The sequence below is a fragment of the Calliopsis andreniformis genome, chromosome 9 (genome assembly GCF_051401765.1).
Source record: "Calliopsis andreniformis isolate RMS-2024a chromosome 9, iyCalAndr_principal, whole genome shotgun sequence".
Lineage (NCBI taxonomy): Eukaryota > Metazoa > Arthropoda > Insecta > Hymenoptera > Andrenidae > Calliopsis > Calliopsis andreniformis.
Window position 1 is genome coordinate 18843199 of NC_135070.1, and position 12820 is coordinate 18856018.

The 12820-nt window shown below is 42.9% G+C and overlaps 1 protein-coding gene across 3 annotated transcripts in view; it reads right to left on the reverse strand.

The window, feature by feature from the left end:
* Positions 1-9482: 9482 nt before the first annotated feature.
* The window catches only part of LOC143183749 (uncharacterized), a 108021-nt gene continuing 104683 nt past the window's right edge, over positions 9483-12820 (reverse strand). For all 3 annotated transcript variants that reach the window (XM_076385443.1, XM_076385442.1, XM_076385441.1), the window contains exons 5-6: positions 11684-11959; positions 9483-9658 (exon numbers count right to left, since the gene is read on the reverse strand). In XM_076385443.1, coding sequence (XP_076241558.1) covers positions 9542-9658; positions 11684-11959 — 393 coding nt within the window. In that variant the 3' untranslated portion in view covers positions 9483-9541. The remainder of the gene's footprint in view (positions 9659-11683; positions 11960-12820) is intronic.

Sequence of the window (12820 nt, forward strand, 5' to 3'; positions counted from 1 at the left end):
ACGCAACACACTGAAGTCAATACGCAGCATCTTCGACGAAGTTTATATCATCGTTACTCAAATAAAAAGAAAGTTTATTTCAATCCTCTATCAGACTGTCGTCCATTCATCCCCCTAAACGTAAACTATCCTCTCAATTATTATCTCCATCGAATCAGCGATCGAGCCCAGCGCTACAGACCGATAACCCTCAAAGCTGAACGCGATTAATCATTGACCAGGAATCTGGAAGCGTCGGATCACGCTCGTTTCTGGCTCCACGATCCGCCTGCTGTAATTCAGGGTTAAACGGCCGTGCCAATTAAGCAGACTACCCTTAACAGCGAACCCCTTAACGGCCCAATATGTTTTCCGCCAGAGTTTCGTTCGTCGACTCTCTCCCCGTTCCGTTCACCCCTCCCTCTACAACCCCTCGTCCCTCTTTTCCCTTACAGTTCTCATTATTTCGGCCAGGGACGCGCTGGCCAAGAGAAAGACGGAAAAACTCGGTGGTGTCTCGACGCGAGATTTTCTTGAGCCTCGTTTCAAGGACCTTCGTCGAGCTCTCGCGGAGCGACGGAGGACATCGAGTGCTTCTCCTCGCGCGGAAGGGGAGAAAAACGGTCGCGAGAGGGGGGCAGAGAGAAGAGAGGGGGGTAGACAGAGACGAGAGAAAGACGAACGAGCTGGAGTCGAATGGGGCGAGACGAGAACGGAGAGCACGTTACAGCACTGACTGCACGACACCATGACGCAGCCACGGGGGCAGATTGGACAGTTATTGCATTCTGGGTAAGATTAATTGATATGGGGACTGGCGGGGGTGCAGCGCCGTGCCGCTTAAATCGTGTCTCAGGAACGGGGATGAGAGGACGGTGATTAACCGATTGCACCGTGAACGGAGTGGAACCGAAACCCATCCCCTTCTGGCTGCATCCTAATAGCCATTGAGTAATAGAGAGCCTCTCATTATTAAATAGCGCAAGAGCAGTGTCTACGGGGCGTTCGTTTGCTTGTGTAATGACGTGATTACTGGAACCGAAGCACGGAGCACGTATCCTGGACCAGATTTATTGAGCCTGTTCATTCTCCACGGGACAGGTACGCGAGGGAATCTTGTTGCATGGTTTCGAGCGCGACGAAGTCGACAATAAGTTTCCTGGAGATTTTCAGGGACCGTCTGGGTTAACTTCGTGCAGGCTGTAGTAAAAAATTTAGCAGGAATCTTGGATTAGTCGAGGGACTTCTGTACACCTATCCTAGAGAATTTTCCTACAATTCTTATTAATACAAATTATCTGCATTGACTTCAAACCTGGAAAAACAGTATTTGAAAATTATAGAGGATATTATATGACTAGAATCCTCATTAAAAACTAAATAAATATCTTTCTTCTCTTTGGAAGATACATTACATTCAGAGATACATGAAATAAAACGATGAAACAGCAGACCAAAACCTTGACTCTCAATTTCCTTTTTTACCAGACTGTTTTAAACGACCAGCATCGAGTGGATCCTTCAAGAACCAGACAATTCCGAGCGAGCGTCACAGCAGCACCGCAATTCCCCTCGCATGGGTCGGGCACGGCGTACCAATTTCGCGTATTTCCACTGTCACAATTTCCCGTGGCATAGCGCGGGTGCAGAGTGCGCGGCGAAGGTCTGAGGACCTCGTCATATCCCAACCGGAAAACGGCTGTCCAGGGCCGTATCATTTCGCGTCGTAGACAGTCGTAGAAACGTTCGAACACGTTTAGAGGGGACAAGCGTGTATGGCAGTCGCCTGCGGATCCACCTTATGACTATTAAGGTATTCACGGCTCCTCGGAGGACGCCCCACTTTGAAATATGGCGACTCCAGTCATCCTCTGCACGCCTGGAATCACCCTCCCACCCTCTTTTGCTTACGCCACCCTTGCCCCCACTCCTTTCTCTCTTTTACCACGCTCGCCTCTCTTGATCCTTTTATTTCGCGTATCTCGGTCCTCTGACCGTGTTCGCGCGTGTTCCCTTTCGAATGGGAAACTCGCCCACCACCGCCTCTCGCTGCTTTCCCATATTATTTACAGCCTCGTTCCGCGCGTTACTTCGCAATAAATTGAAGAGACCGCGTTGCTCGGCAGTGTCGCCAAATTGGTGGAAACCGAGAACGTCGTAACCTGCCTCCTGCTCTGACATCCTCGAGTGATGTACTAGCGCGAGGAGAACGTATCCTGAGTCTGAAGGCGAGACGGCGAAGAGGAATCGATATGCGTGACCGACACTGCCGTGTAGATACTTTTTATCGTGGCGAGCCTTTAGACGCGGGATGGAATCTTGGGCGAGGGAAGTGTGATTAGTTTTTGGAAGTTTCTTGAGGATTGAGAAGGCGAATTAAGAACTTTGGTTTCGTATTTAGAGGTCGCTTTGGAGACACTTGGGGGGACGGTAGATAAATTAGCATTTGCGTAATCGATATAAAGAAATTTAGGAATCAAATAACAGATAACCAATTTACGTTTCGATGGACACAGATGGAACAGCAAAAACAATACAATATTCGTCCGAGTGAAATCCCATTTTTCGCGAAAATGCATAATCTCGTGTATCTCCTAGGATTTTCACGTCAGCCAGGTGGTTACGCACCCCGTGGACGGGGATTAAAAAATGTCAATTCGCAATTATCGCCCGGGTAACATTGCCCAGGCGCGTGGTTAATGGAATTTTTGAGGAGGAGATTACACTTGCCGCTTTATTCAATTTCGCTGTTGCGTGCCACGCGCTAATTCCGTACTGCTCGCCTCTACTATGAATTCTGACATTGTGGACCTTTTTTCGGTTGACATCTCGCGTGTTCTATATCGCAGTACATTTTAGAAACAGCCGTATTTTTTCGAAGTCTAAAAATAGAAGAAAAGGTCTAAACTCATGACTCGTAAGAATAGTCACGGTAAAATTCATGTAATTTTTACTTAATATATTTTACTTGTTTCTGCTTTCCCGAGACACTAGAGTACCGGCACTGCGACAGGCTGTCAGGAAAAGTGTCATTTGTCAGTAGGCTACTCCAATAACGAGACCTTCTATTCTACCCTGGGACAGAGAGTTTAAACAAATCACCCAAGAATGGGGCGTGAAGAATAAAACAAATGGTGGGCTGCTCTGGAACGAAGAAAAGGGTACGTCGCACGTTCTAACGTGATCCATCAGTCGTCTTTGGTTCGACTGACTCAATACAGTCCACGATCAATCGAATTCTTCTTCGATCAGGCTTGAATATAAACAGCGAGCACCCCTGATACTAGACATCGACGACTTTATATCGCGTCATTTGTCTGTTGATTAAGAATTCTAAATTGGAATTGGCGGAATTTTCTACTGAAGGGAAAGCTACATGAAAAGAGAAGGTCGTCCATTCTGATAACAACAAAATTAGTGCTATTTTCTTGTGACCAAATTTAACAACTGAATATAATCGAAAAATCCAAAGAATAAAACTGTTTCTCACTCGTCTGGTGAAGAAAGCAATATAGCACAAAATTAACAATTTAAAAAATGACATACATTTAAAAAAAGAAGAGTATCTAAATTAATGTTGTTCTGTTCGATGTACAAGTGTCGTGGGGCCTCTAAAGTCGTCGAAATAACCGAGAAATAGGTCTATCGATGTGCTAACACGGCAAGCGATGACGACATCCCCATGGGAGCTCGATTCATTACCGATCTTGAATAAATGATCACGCAGCAGCGTCGACGATTGGCAACGAATAGTCGGCCAGGAGGATACCTTCGAAAAGTGATTATTCGCTGGACGATGTCCACCAGGACAGGCAGAAATCGACCCCCGAGGACGTGCATCGTGGCTGGTCCTGGCACCATGTATCTCCTTCAGCTGCATCATTGATGATCGAGCTAGCCAAGTCCTTCTGCCGAGTCCTCGACATTTCAGCCCGTATACACGTTCAACGTTTCACGTCAATACGACTTAGCCTCCCACGCGTGTGATTAATTCGCGAGCACACGCGAGTGCCGCTGAAATTTACGACTTTTTCGCGGACGTCTCTTCCATCGCCGAAGGACTCCTGCAGGGGATCATAGTGTGATTTCTTTTATCATTGGTGGAATTTTTAAGCACTTTTTCAAGAAGATATTAGTTAGCCATAAGTATTAAAAAATAATGTAATAAAAAACAAGAATTTTCAAATTGCTAAATTATCGATAATTCCACTTGAAGACCAGAAGATGAAATACCAAATAATCAAAGGGGAGCAAATAAAAAGCGCAAGGAAACGCACCCCAGAGCCTCGAATCGTCGCTCCGCCCTCGCTAAGCCTACTCTTCGTCGAAAAATTGAAATGGAACCAGTCCCGAGCGTCCCCGTGCATAATTTCGCGGACGTATCGACGCCTACCTGGACCACGTAGCAGCCGTAACTCAGTTTCGAAATGGATCGCCTCCCAGGAATACTTTATGCGTTCTGCGCGTCATTCCAGCCGTGGTGTAGACTGGATCGCAGCGAAGTGGTTGGGCGGAGGGCAGGAGGACAAGGATCTTAAGTATTCTACGCGACTGCATCGGGCTTAACGCAACGTCGAAGCTCCTCCACGGACGAGGGAGGATCGAAAGCGGGGGTGAGCCGATATCCCTTCGCGCTGCTGCAGGAAACTGCGAGCAGCAGGTCTTCTGGTAATCATATAAGGACGACTAGGACTGTGGAAGGCGGTCGGGTATCAACTTTTGATCCTTCGCTGCCACGAACGCTCTGGCTGCACCCCCTCCAACTGGATCGCGTCGGTATTCAAACGGCTCTAACTCGATATAAGCGGCGCTCCCCAAGGCATCCTTCCACGGGAGGACGATCCTGAGGACACCGATCTACCCACCCACGCCACCCCCGACACTCACGCCCAACCTCGAGCGCGACGAAATAAGAGTATCCTCTTGTTCGAGTGGCGAATTCAATTTGCATCTCGGCTCCTATTTACCGCCCTTCTTACCCGCCCCACGTCCTGCAAGCTGATCTCTGGCTGAATAAAGTGCTGGTCGAGGTGGGGTGGCTGATGGTATCTGTCGTTTGGGGCTTGAAATGATCAGACATAAAGAAGGAACATTATTTGTTCGCGCTAGACTGTGTTGGATTGATTCTGAAAGATTGGGTACGTTTCTTTTAGAGAGTTGTGGTTGAAGATAGAGGGGGGTTGATTATAGGGGATGGATTTTCAATTCTGTGAGAGAATTGTAGAGGTGGAATTTTTTGTTGTTTTTATGTACTTGCTTGGCTTTGAAGTTGCTGTGGTTTAGCGTGTGATGAGAATGAAGACTTCTGTGTTACTACTTGCTGAAAAGGAGCATGATGAAGTTATTGATCGTCGCTACTTGCTGACCGAGCGATGGTAACACTCTTGGGGAACGAAACTGTTTTATCATTGTCGTGCCAGCGACAGAGTACATGAGATCTTGTGTCAGAGTCTGAAATATCGACTATTTTAAACCTTGATGTGGCTACAGACTGAACAAAAAGGGAGATCTATTTTATTTTGCAAGAGTTACTGACAGTCTGCTGATAAGGAGACTCCCAACAGTAGCAGCCGCTGATAAAATGCTCACTTGGTAGCAGAATTGATTTACAGTGAATTATTAACACCCGAAAAATATTTATCGATGCCATATGAGATTTTATACTAATTAATTCTTGTTAAATCGTCACAAGCAATCCCAATTATTTTCACTTTAAGACGGTGCATCTAATCTATCTCAAAATAATGGAACTTGAAATTAGTACACCAGGAAGTTCATCACGTCTCGCTTTATTCCAGGTCAAGGATTAGTCAGGGGGTCAAGATTATCAAATGAAACTATGCCAGAGTATGTTGTATCGCATTTTAATGGTAATTATATCCAAGAGTACGCCGCTGCAAGAACCATCCTTCAGGTCAATGTAATCACGCTTAACATTACTATAAAATGATTAGAAGCCACGTGTGTTTGTTGTAACATGTCTCTTGCTAGATTATCACGGCCCTCTCGAATATTCGGAAAGATTAATTGCGCATTTACTTTCGTCGATGAGAGAAAGCCAATTCGATGCAACGATCGCGCAAAACGAACGCTCTAGAAGTCGATTGGCTGCTGATTTAGAGCGCAAGAGAGTCGGAAATGCTACATAGATAACTCAAGAAGAATAACAGAGAACTCTAGATACTATCAAGCCTCGCTTAAAACAGTTACCTTTAACAGTCGATTGGAAGAAGTACTACCGCCAACGAAATCTCAACTGACAGTAATCTATCACCCCAACTCTCTTTCGCTCGTAACTAATTGATTAAAGATCGCTTATTTCCCTTCTATCTACACGTAATAACATCGGTAATAATACTCTGATCATACAAACACGTCGCTACAGCGGCCGTTTATCAAGCAGACGAATGAATCGTGTAGTCTTATCCTTTGTATCTGCCACTATCGTTTATCGTGAACAGAATAATATTACGATCAAAAGAATCGGCGTTGTACATCGTGAAAAATCGAAGAAGAAATGGCAGCGATATTTCGTAACGTAAAGACACTGGCAGAATCAACGATACGTCAGACGTCCATTGCAGATTATCACGTAAATTCGTCCATCAGTAACGCAGCTCGTTGTAATAAAATTAGAGACGATCAACAGTCGCGAGAAGCGAAGGGAACCAAGGAACACCGTACGAATATTTTTAATTAACCTTCTGCGCGTGTACATCGATTTCGTTTCATACTGTATCTTTACGGTAACGTAGCCAAAGATAAAAAAGCTCGGAATCGTCGCTCGAGATGTATAAAACTCGATCAGTCGATGGTCGATCGCTCGATGGGCAAGCTTAGCAACAGTTAAATTGTCTCGATAGATAGTAACGTATTTACGTAACAAGTTAAAAAGATTATTAACAAAAATCCTCGGTTTTGTCACCGTTCCATCGTGTTCTTTTATCGTATGCTTCAAGGAGAGACCTCGATATAATGAACCGCTAAGTTTACGAATCTCGCACGATTAAACGTTAATTTGGCACTTGCACCCTCGATTTTGCACTCAATTTTCCTCACTCTTCGAGTCGATTTGCACATAATTCTACACTTTCTTTCCGCGTCTTTCTTTGATCAGTCACGAAAACGTCCAGCTTATTCTATTTTCTTCATTCTCTCTCTCACTGTTTCGCTCGTTCGCTCTTGTCTCTGCAGAAGCAGAATTTTTTCATTTTTTATGTAACTCAGGCCTATTTTCGTTTATCGTTACATCGTTTGTAGTTACTGCTGCATGTAGGTGAAACTGACTGCCGCATTTGAAGGGTAAAGTAGAGTACTCTTATTATACCTATACCATAGCTTACGTTTTTACTCCTGTCTGACTAGTTCGAGTCTTTACTACTGCGCTCCTGTGGTGGGGAGCACTCTGTTGAAGTGGAAGATCGCTTTGTAGGGCAAAAGGGCGATGAATAGGGGCTTGGGTGTGTCGAGCAGAACGAGGAGGTAACAGTGTCTGTAGTAGTAGTAGTATTCTTGGAAAGAAAATTTTTTTATGGTTCGTATACTTCGAACCTTACTTCAAAGGTTTTTTCGCCGAACAATGCTCTTTATTGAAGATAGGGACTCCTGTTAGATGGAAATATTGGTGTTAAGTAGGAGCTATAGGTATCAGAATAGATGCTCAACGACCTGCATTATGTAAAGCTTTTGGAGTAAGTACTTTGGAAATTGAAAACTCGTTCCTCGAAATTTCGATCTCGTCTGACCACTTCAGTCCTTATTCACTAGAATCGCTCATGAGATAGTACTTCACTGAAATCAGTAATTACTGTGTACAATAGAAACAAATTTTACAAGTCACAGCTAATATACAAACTATTGTGTCAACGACTCGTTAGGTACCCCTCATCTAAGCTCTTTCTGTGTTATAATTTCATCTCTGTACATAATCCAGTAAATACATTTCTCTCGGCTGACCACTTCAACCTTAATCTACTAGGACGCTCCATCCAGTGGAATTGTTTCAAAAGTTGCTCAGTTTATTGAAGTGAACAGTGGAAGGCAGATGATAATAATCCGATGCACGTAGAAAATGCTGAAAGCTCTGTAATGTACTCATTGTAACGCATCGGCAAATCGTAGATACGAAGTATCTCGTTTCGCAGGAAGTTTCTCTAGTTGTTTAATAATATTTGGAGTTCGAGTAATTTTGCGATATCAAAAGAAGCTACAAGTGAAGCGGGAGATGCGTGATCCCTGCTTACTGATCCGTGAACTTTGAAAAAGTAACTTCGGCTCATTAAAATTAACGATGCCCATGATGGAGAAGAATCGATGCGGCAGTCAACACGTTGATAACTGAACGCGAAGCTCTTAACGAAAGCTCGTGTTTTATAAAACTTAATCGCATATATATTCAACATATACATGAGTACGTATCGACGTTGTATATAACATTTCTCACACTCCCTCTTTCTCTCTCTCTCATTCTCGCTTTCTATACATGTGTATATATATATATACGTATAGTATTACGATACTCTCTCTTGCCTTATTATTTTTAATACTCTTTCTTTTCCATTTTTGTTTTGGGTTTCTTTCGCGAGCTCATAACGTTCAACAACGCGCACCTTATTAGACTTAATCGAACAAGTATAATAATAAAACGTGTTGTAAATATAATGTATACACGTATGTATATAATATATATATAATATATAATCCTCACATCGTGTACGTCGACGAACCATTTAAATGTTACCTAGTAAACTTGTCGTAATCGCGTTACACTTTCCGACTAGATCGAAATTATTATTATTAGGGTTATCGTTTATCATTAACATTATTATCTTTATCCCTAATTATAATTAGAAATTTGGCGCATTTTTCATTTGGCATGTGTCGTTTCGCGTCAATAAATTCGTCCGATTTGAGCCAGGCGAGCGTATTATCTCTTTGTTCACCATATTCAGTTTTTAAATCCTCGGTATCGCTTTTCTCTTCCTTTTTTATTTAGTTGTCACGATGCATGAACAATGAATTCTTCTCAGTACTGATGACGACGTGGAAATATTCGATATGAACGAAAGAGCTCCGCTGCATAATTTTTCATTCAATTAACGTTTCATTTAGTCAAACTAGCTTCGTATTTATACACATTTCAACAAGAAACATAATTATAAATTATAACGCTTTGTTTAAACACGTTTTCCAATTTATATAGAAATTTCTGTTTCAGAAGTATCGACTACCCTTTCCGACAACCCTTCTCCGTTATACACACAATTTATTACACGAACCCAATCGAATAAATACGAGAGAAAAAGATGTATGTTCAATTTTTCATCGTGCAATTCTTTTTCCATACATTTTCATGAGTCCATGAACGTGTATTTATAATTTCTCGCAAATTCTCTTTTGATTAGATTAGCCTTCTTGACACGCTCTTCACGCAACCTTCGTTCAAACGCAGGACATTTCCACATCGCCTCGAGTCAGACATTTCGATGACTTCCGGTTCGTGAATGTGGCAGAGTAGATTAACACAGGGCCGATTTCGGAATGTTTACGCGGTGGTCGGCTGCTACTGTATGGAACACGTCAGCGGATGCGACAAAGCATGGTCCAGCAGGATCGGTGTGCCCGCAGCCAATTCTGTCCTCGCGTCGCCGCAATCGTCGTCGCAGTCGAAGTAGTTGCTCTGAAAAGGAGACAAATTATGTGATATCGTGTCACAGTTATGCATGGATGTTTAATGAAATAAACCTTACAAATATAGTAAAATTAATATAGTAAAAATTTATCGCTATTTCTTGGCGATTTTCCTGGGCCTATATTCATCTAATATTTTTGCATAGATTCTATCAAATTTTAACAGATTGACGCTAAAATTGATGCTGCTTGTTAGTAATAGAAGAGACTATGCAAACCTAGGAAACGAGGGAGATCACAGTTCGCCCCTGAGCTTTGAAGATCAAAGCTTCCACCCGAAGCTTTGACTCCTGAAGGCTCACCATTGAAAATGCTAAACCCAGGAGGACAATGTCAAGAGAACCTCGAAACAAGAAGGGAAAGGGATTTTTGCCTAAATATCTTAATACCAAAGGCTTTGACGTATGAAGATCACAAAGAAGGAACTCTAATTTTAACAACCTCAGAATGTCCTGTGAGGAGGGCTCCAAGTAGGAAGTCTTCATTTCGTAAAGTGTATTTCATAAAATACAAAATTCCCCTGAGCAAACGCGCGTTCATTAAATTATTAGGAGAACAAAGTGCTATTTTATCTCGAACTAATGCGAGGAAGCTTTAAAGCCAAACACCTCGTTAGCGTTTTTTACATAATTTCGTACGGAAACAAAGTTTCCATTCGCAATCTATCCCTCCTCCTCGTGTAATCGCAAGCATACACAATAGAAATTCCTACGAGCCAATTGCGAAGATTACCGGATATGCGGTGAAATTTTTAATTAAATTCGGACACCCGTTTTTTCCGTCTCCCTCGTTTCATTCTCTTCCACTAGCTCACCGAACGAGAACACAGGTCGGATCGCGCATATCTCTGATAAAACTAGAGCAAGTTAACGTTTACGCGGCGCCGAGAAAAAGCTCGATCGATGAAAGCACTTCGTTCTTCGGTATAATTGGCACCACGGAAGTTAGCCGATTTGTACCTATATCGAGACAATGTTTTCATTACTTTCACGATTATCCTGATTCTGTCACTGATTTCACGCACGCTGCCGAGCGTCTTTGCAAATGAGTCCAATTACACGCCGAATTCCAGTGCCTAGGAATTGGGATTAAGGGACATTGCAGAAAATATGTAATTTCTCTTCAACGTTTTTGTAATTCAAAGTGGCAACGAGTTCCCGCCGAGGGATCAACTCGTTTTCAGAGGACGAAGAGAGACAGTGCTTTTACCAATTTCGGGGAACGCCTTTTATGCAAATCGAAACGAATTTTAATCACCGCATTTGACAGAGAGTGCCGAACTACCCAGTCATCGAGAATACTCTACACCTGCTAGTTAGAGACCGAATTTCCGAAAAGATTAATTGAATACAGTTTAGGAGCCTTTTATGTTAGGGTAGTGTACAAGTAACTCTGAAATTACAGTCAGGTGAGTTCAGAATACCAGGTAATAAATTTTACAGCACAGAATAATGCAAGAGAAAATAGCGTGTTATACTGAAATAGGTGATCAAATTGTTATCGGTTTGTTTTATTATCACCAGGTTCTATCATAAAACTGATACCAAACCCAGTTCCAAACTTCGACCCATTCGGCTATATCGATCATGTACGTGCTGCTTCTTGTGCTCGACCATGGCCTTGCCCTGTTCAACGTTGTTAATTTTCTTACAATTATTGTTATTAACCCTATCCCACACCGAGGCATTTTTTACCTGATCCATTTACCATAACATATTTTTAAAAGAATTGTATCTGTTAATAAGTGTACGTAATAATTTGATCACCCATTTAGCACTTACTAAATAAATTTGAAATAACTCTGAAGGTAGTTCAAAGGTTCCAGAGATTGAAATCTGGAAATTTTGAAAATTGAAGAACTTGATGCATCGAAAAGGAATTTAAATTATATATCAATTCGCCACTGTACTTGTCATTTCATTTCTACGTGGCTTTACCTACTTTATGCCTAATATATATTAAAAAAACGAACTCGATCAACTCTAAAAGAGGCGGAAAATAGAACTCTGCATACCTGGCAGTCGATGCATCGGCAGCTATCAGTCAACGAACAGGTGAGACCAAGGATCTCGACGGCCTCTTTGTACAGTTCCGTGCTCGATTTACGTTGCCTCGGTGGCGAGGTGGGCGCGCTGACTGTACCTGTGCCCGATGGTCTTCTGCCGCTCTTCAGCCTCGAAGAGGACTCTCGAGACAAGGAGGAGGTCGACGTCGATCCTCTCGGTCGATTGTCGTTGCTGAGCAGCGCTCGACCAGCCGGCGATGCGAATAGTTGCAGCATGTCCATGTCCTGCGGCCGAGGGTAATTATTAGTTCCTGCCTGTGGTATCGGTTCGTGTAATTTCATAACGACATTCCACTGTACGCGTTGCGTTTATACCGTTAAACCCCTCCCATCGTGTTCCGAACTAGATTAGCTTGATTTCGCGAGGGGATGAGGAAATTATGTCCGATTAATATCTCTAGGTAGAGGCCCTCGAATTTCAGTAAGAGTAAAATCAAATTTTGGTGCACCACATAAGTGGATGATTTTTGTTATCGTATATGATTTTTGGACCCTCTCGGACAGTAGTAACATACAGTAGCCTTCACATTGATTCTCGATCGTATTACCAAGCAAGAAGGCAGGGTTGATTAACCTTTGTTGAAGGTGTCGACGATAGCTCATTTCTCGTTAGTCCAGCAGGAAGAAGCTCGTCCCACTGGAAGGGCATTATTCTCTTAACGAGGTAAGACGTACTCACGAGTACGTCTCCTCCTTTTCTGTTGCCTCATTCGTTTCATATTGGCGAGAACCCTTTGAGACGTTCCACTGCGAAGTAGCCGGAGGCCAAAGGGATTTTCTAACGATGCCTTGACGAGCAGCGTGCCACGCCAAAAAAACATTGAGCCTTCTCTCCTTTTCGAAAGTAAAAAGGCATCAGAAAAAAGAAAGGGGGAACGTGACGAGGCCTTTGCACGTGCTCCAACAAAGTCACGTTTCCCTCTTTCTTTGAAACCCTACTTTTTGGTCAGTTCTTTAGCCGAATTAGATGCTGCTGGGTTTTTAAATAACTAGAATTATTTGTGATGATCACAGAGCTCTGCGTTTTCTGTCCTATGTCCCTTTAATTATTAGCTGAATTATACTTAATGTTGAAGCACCTTTAGG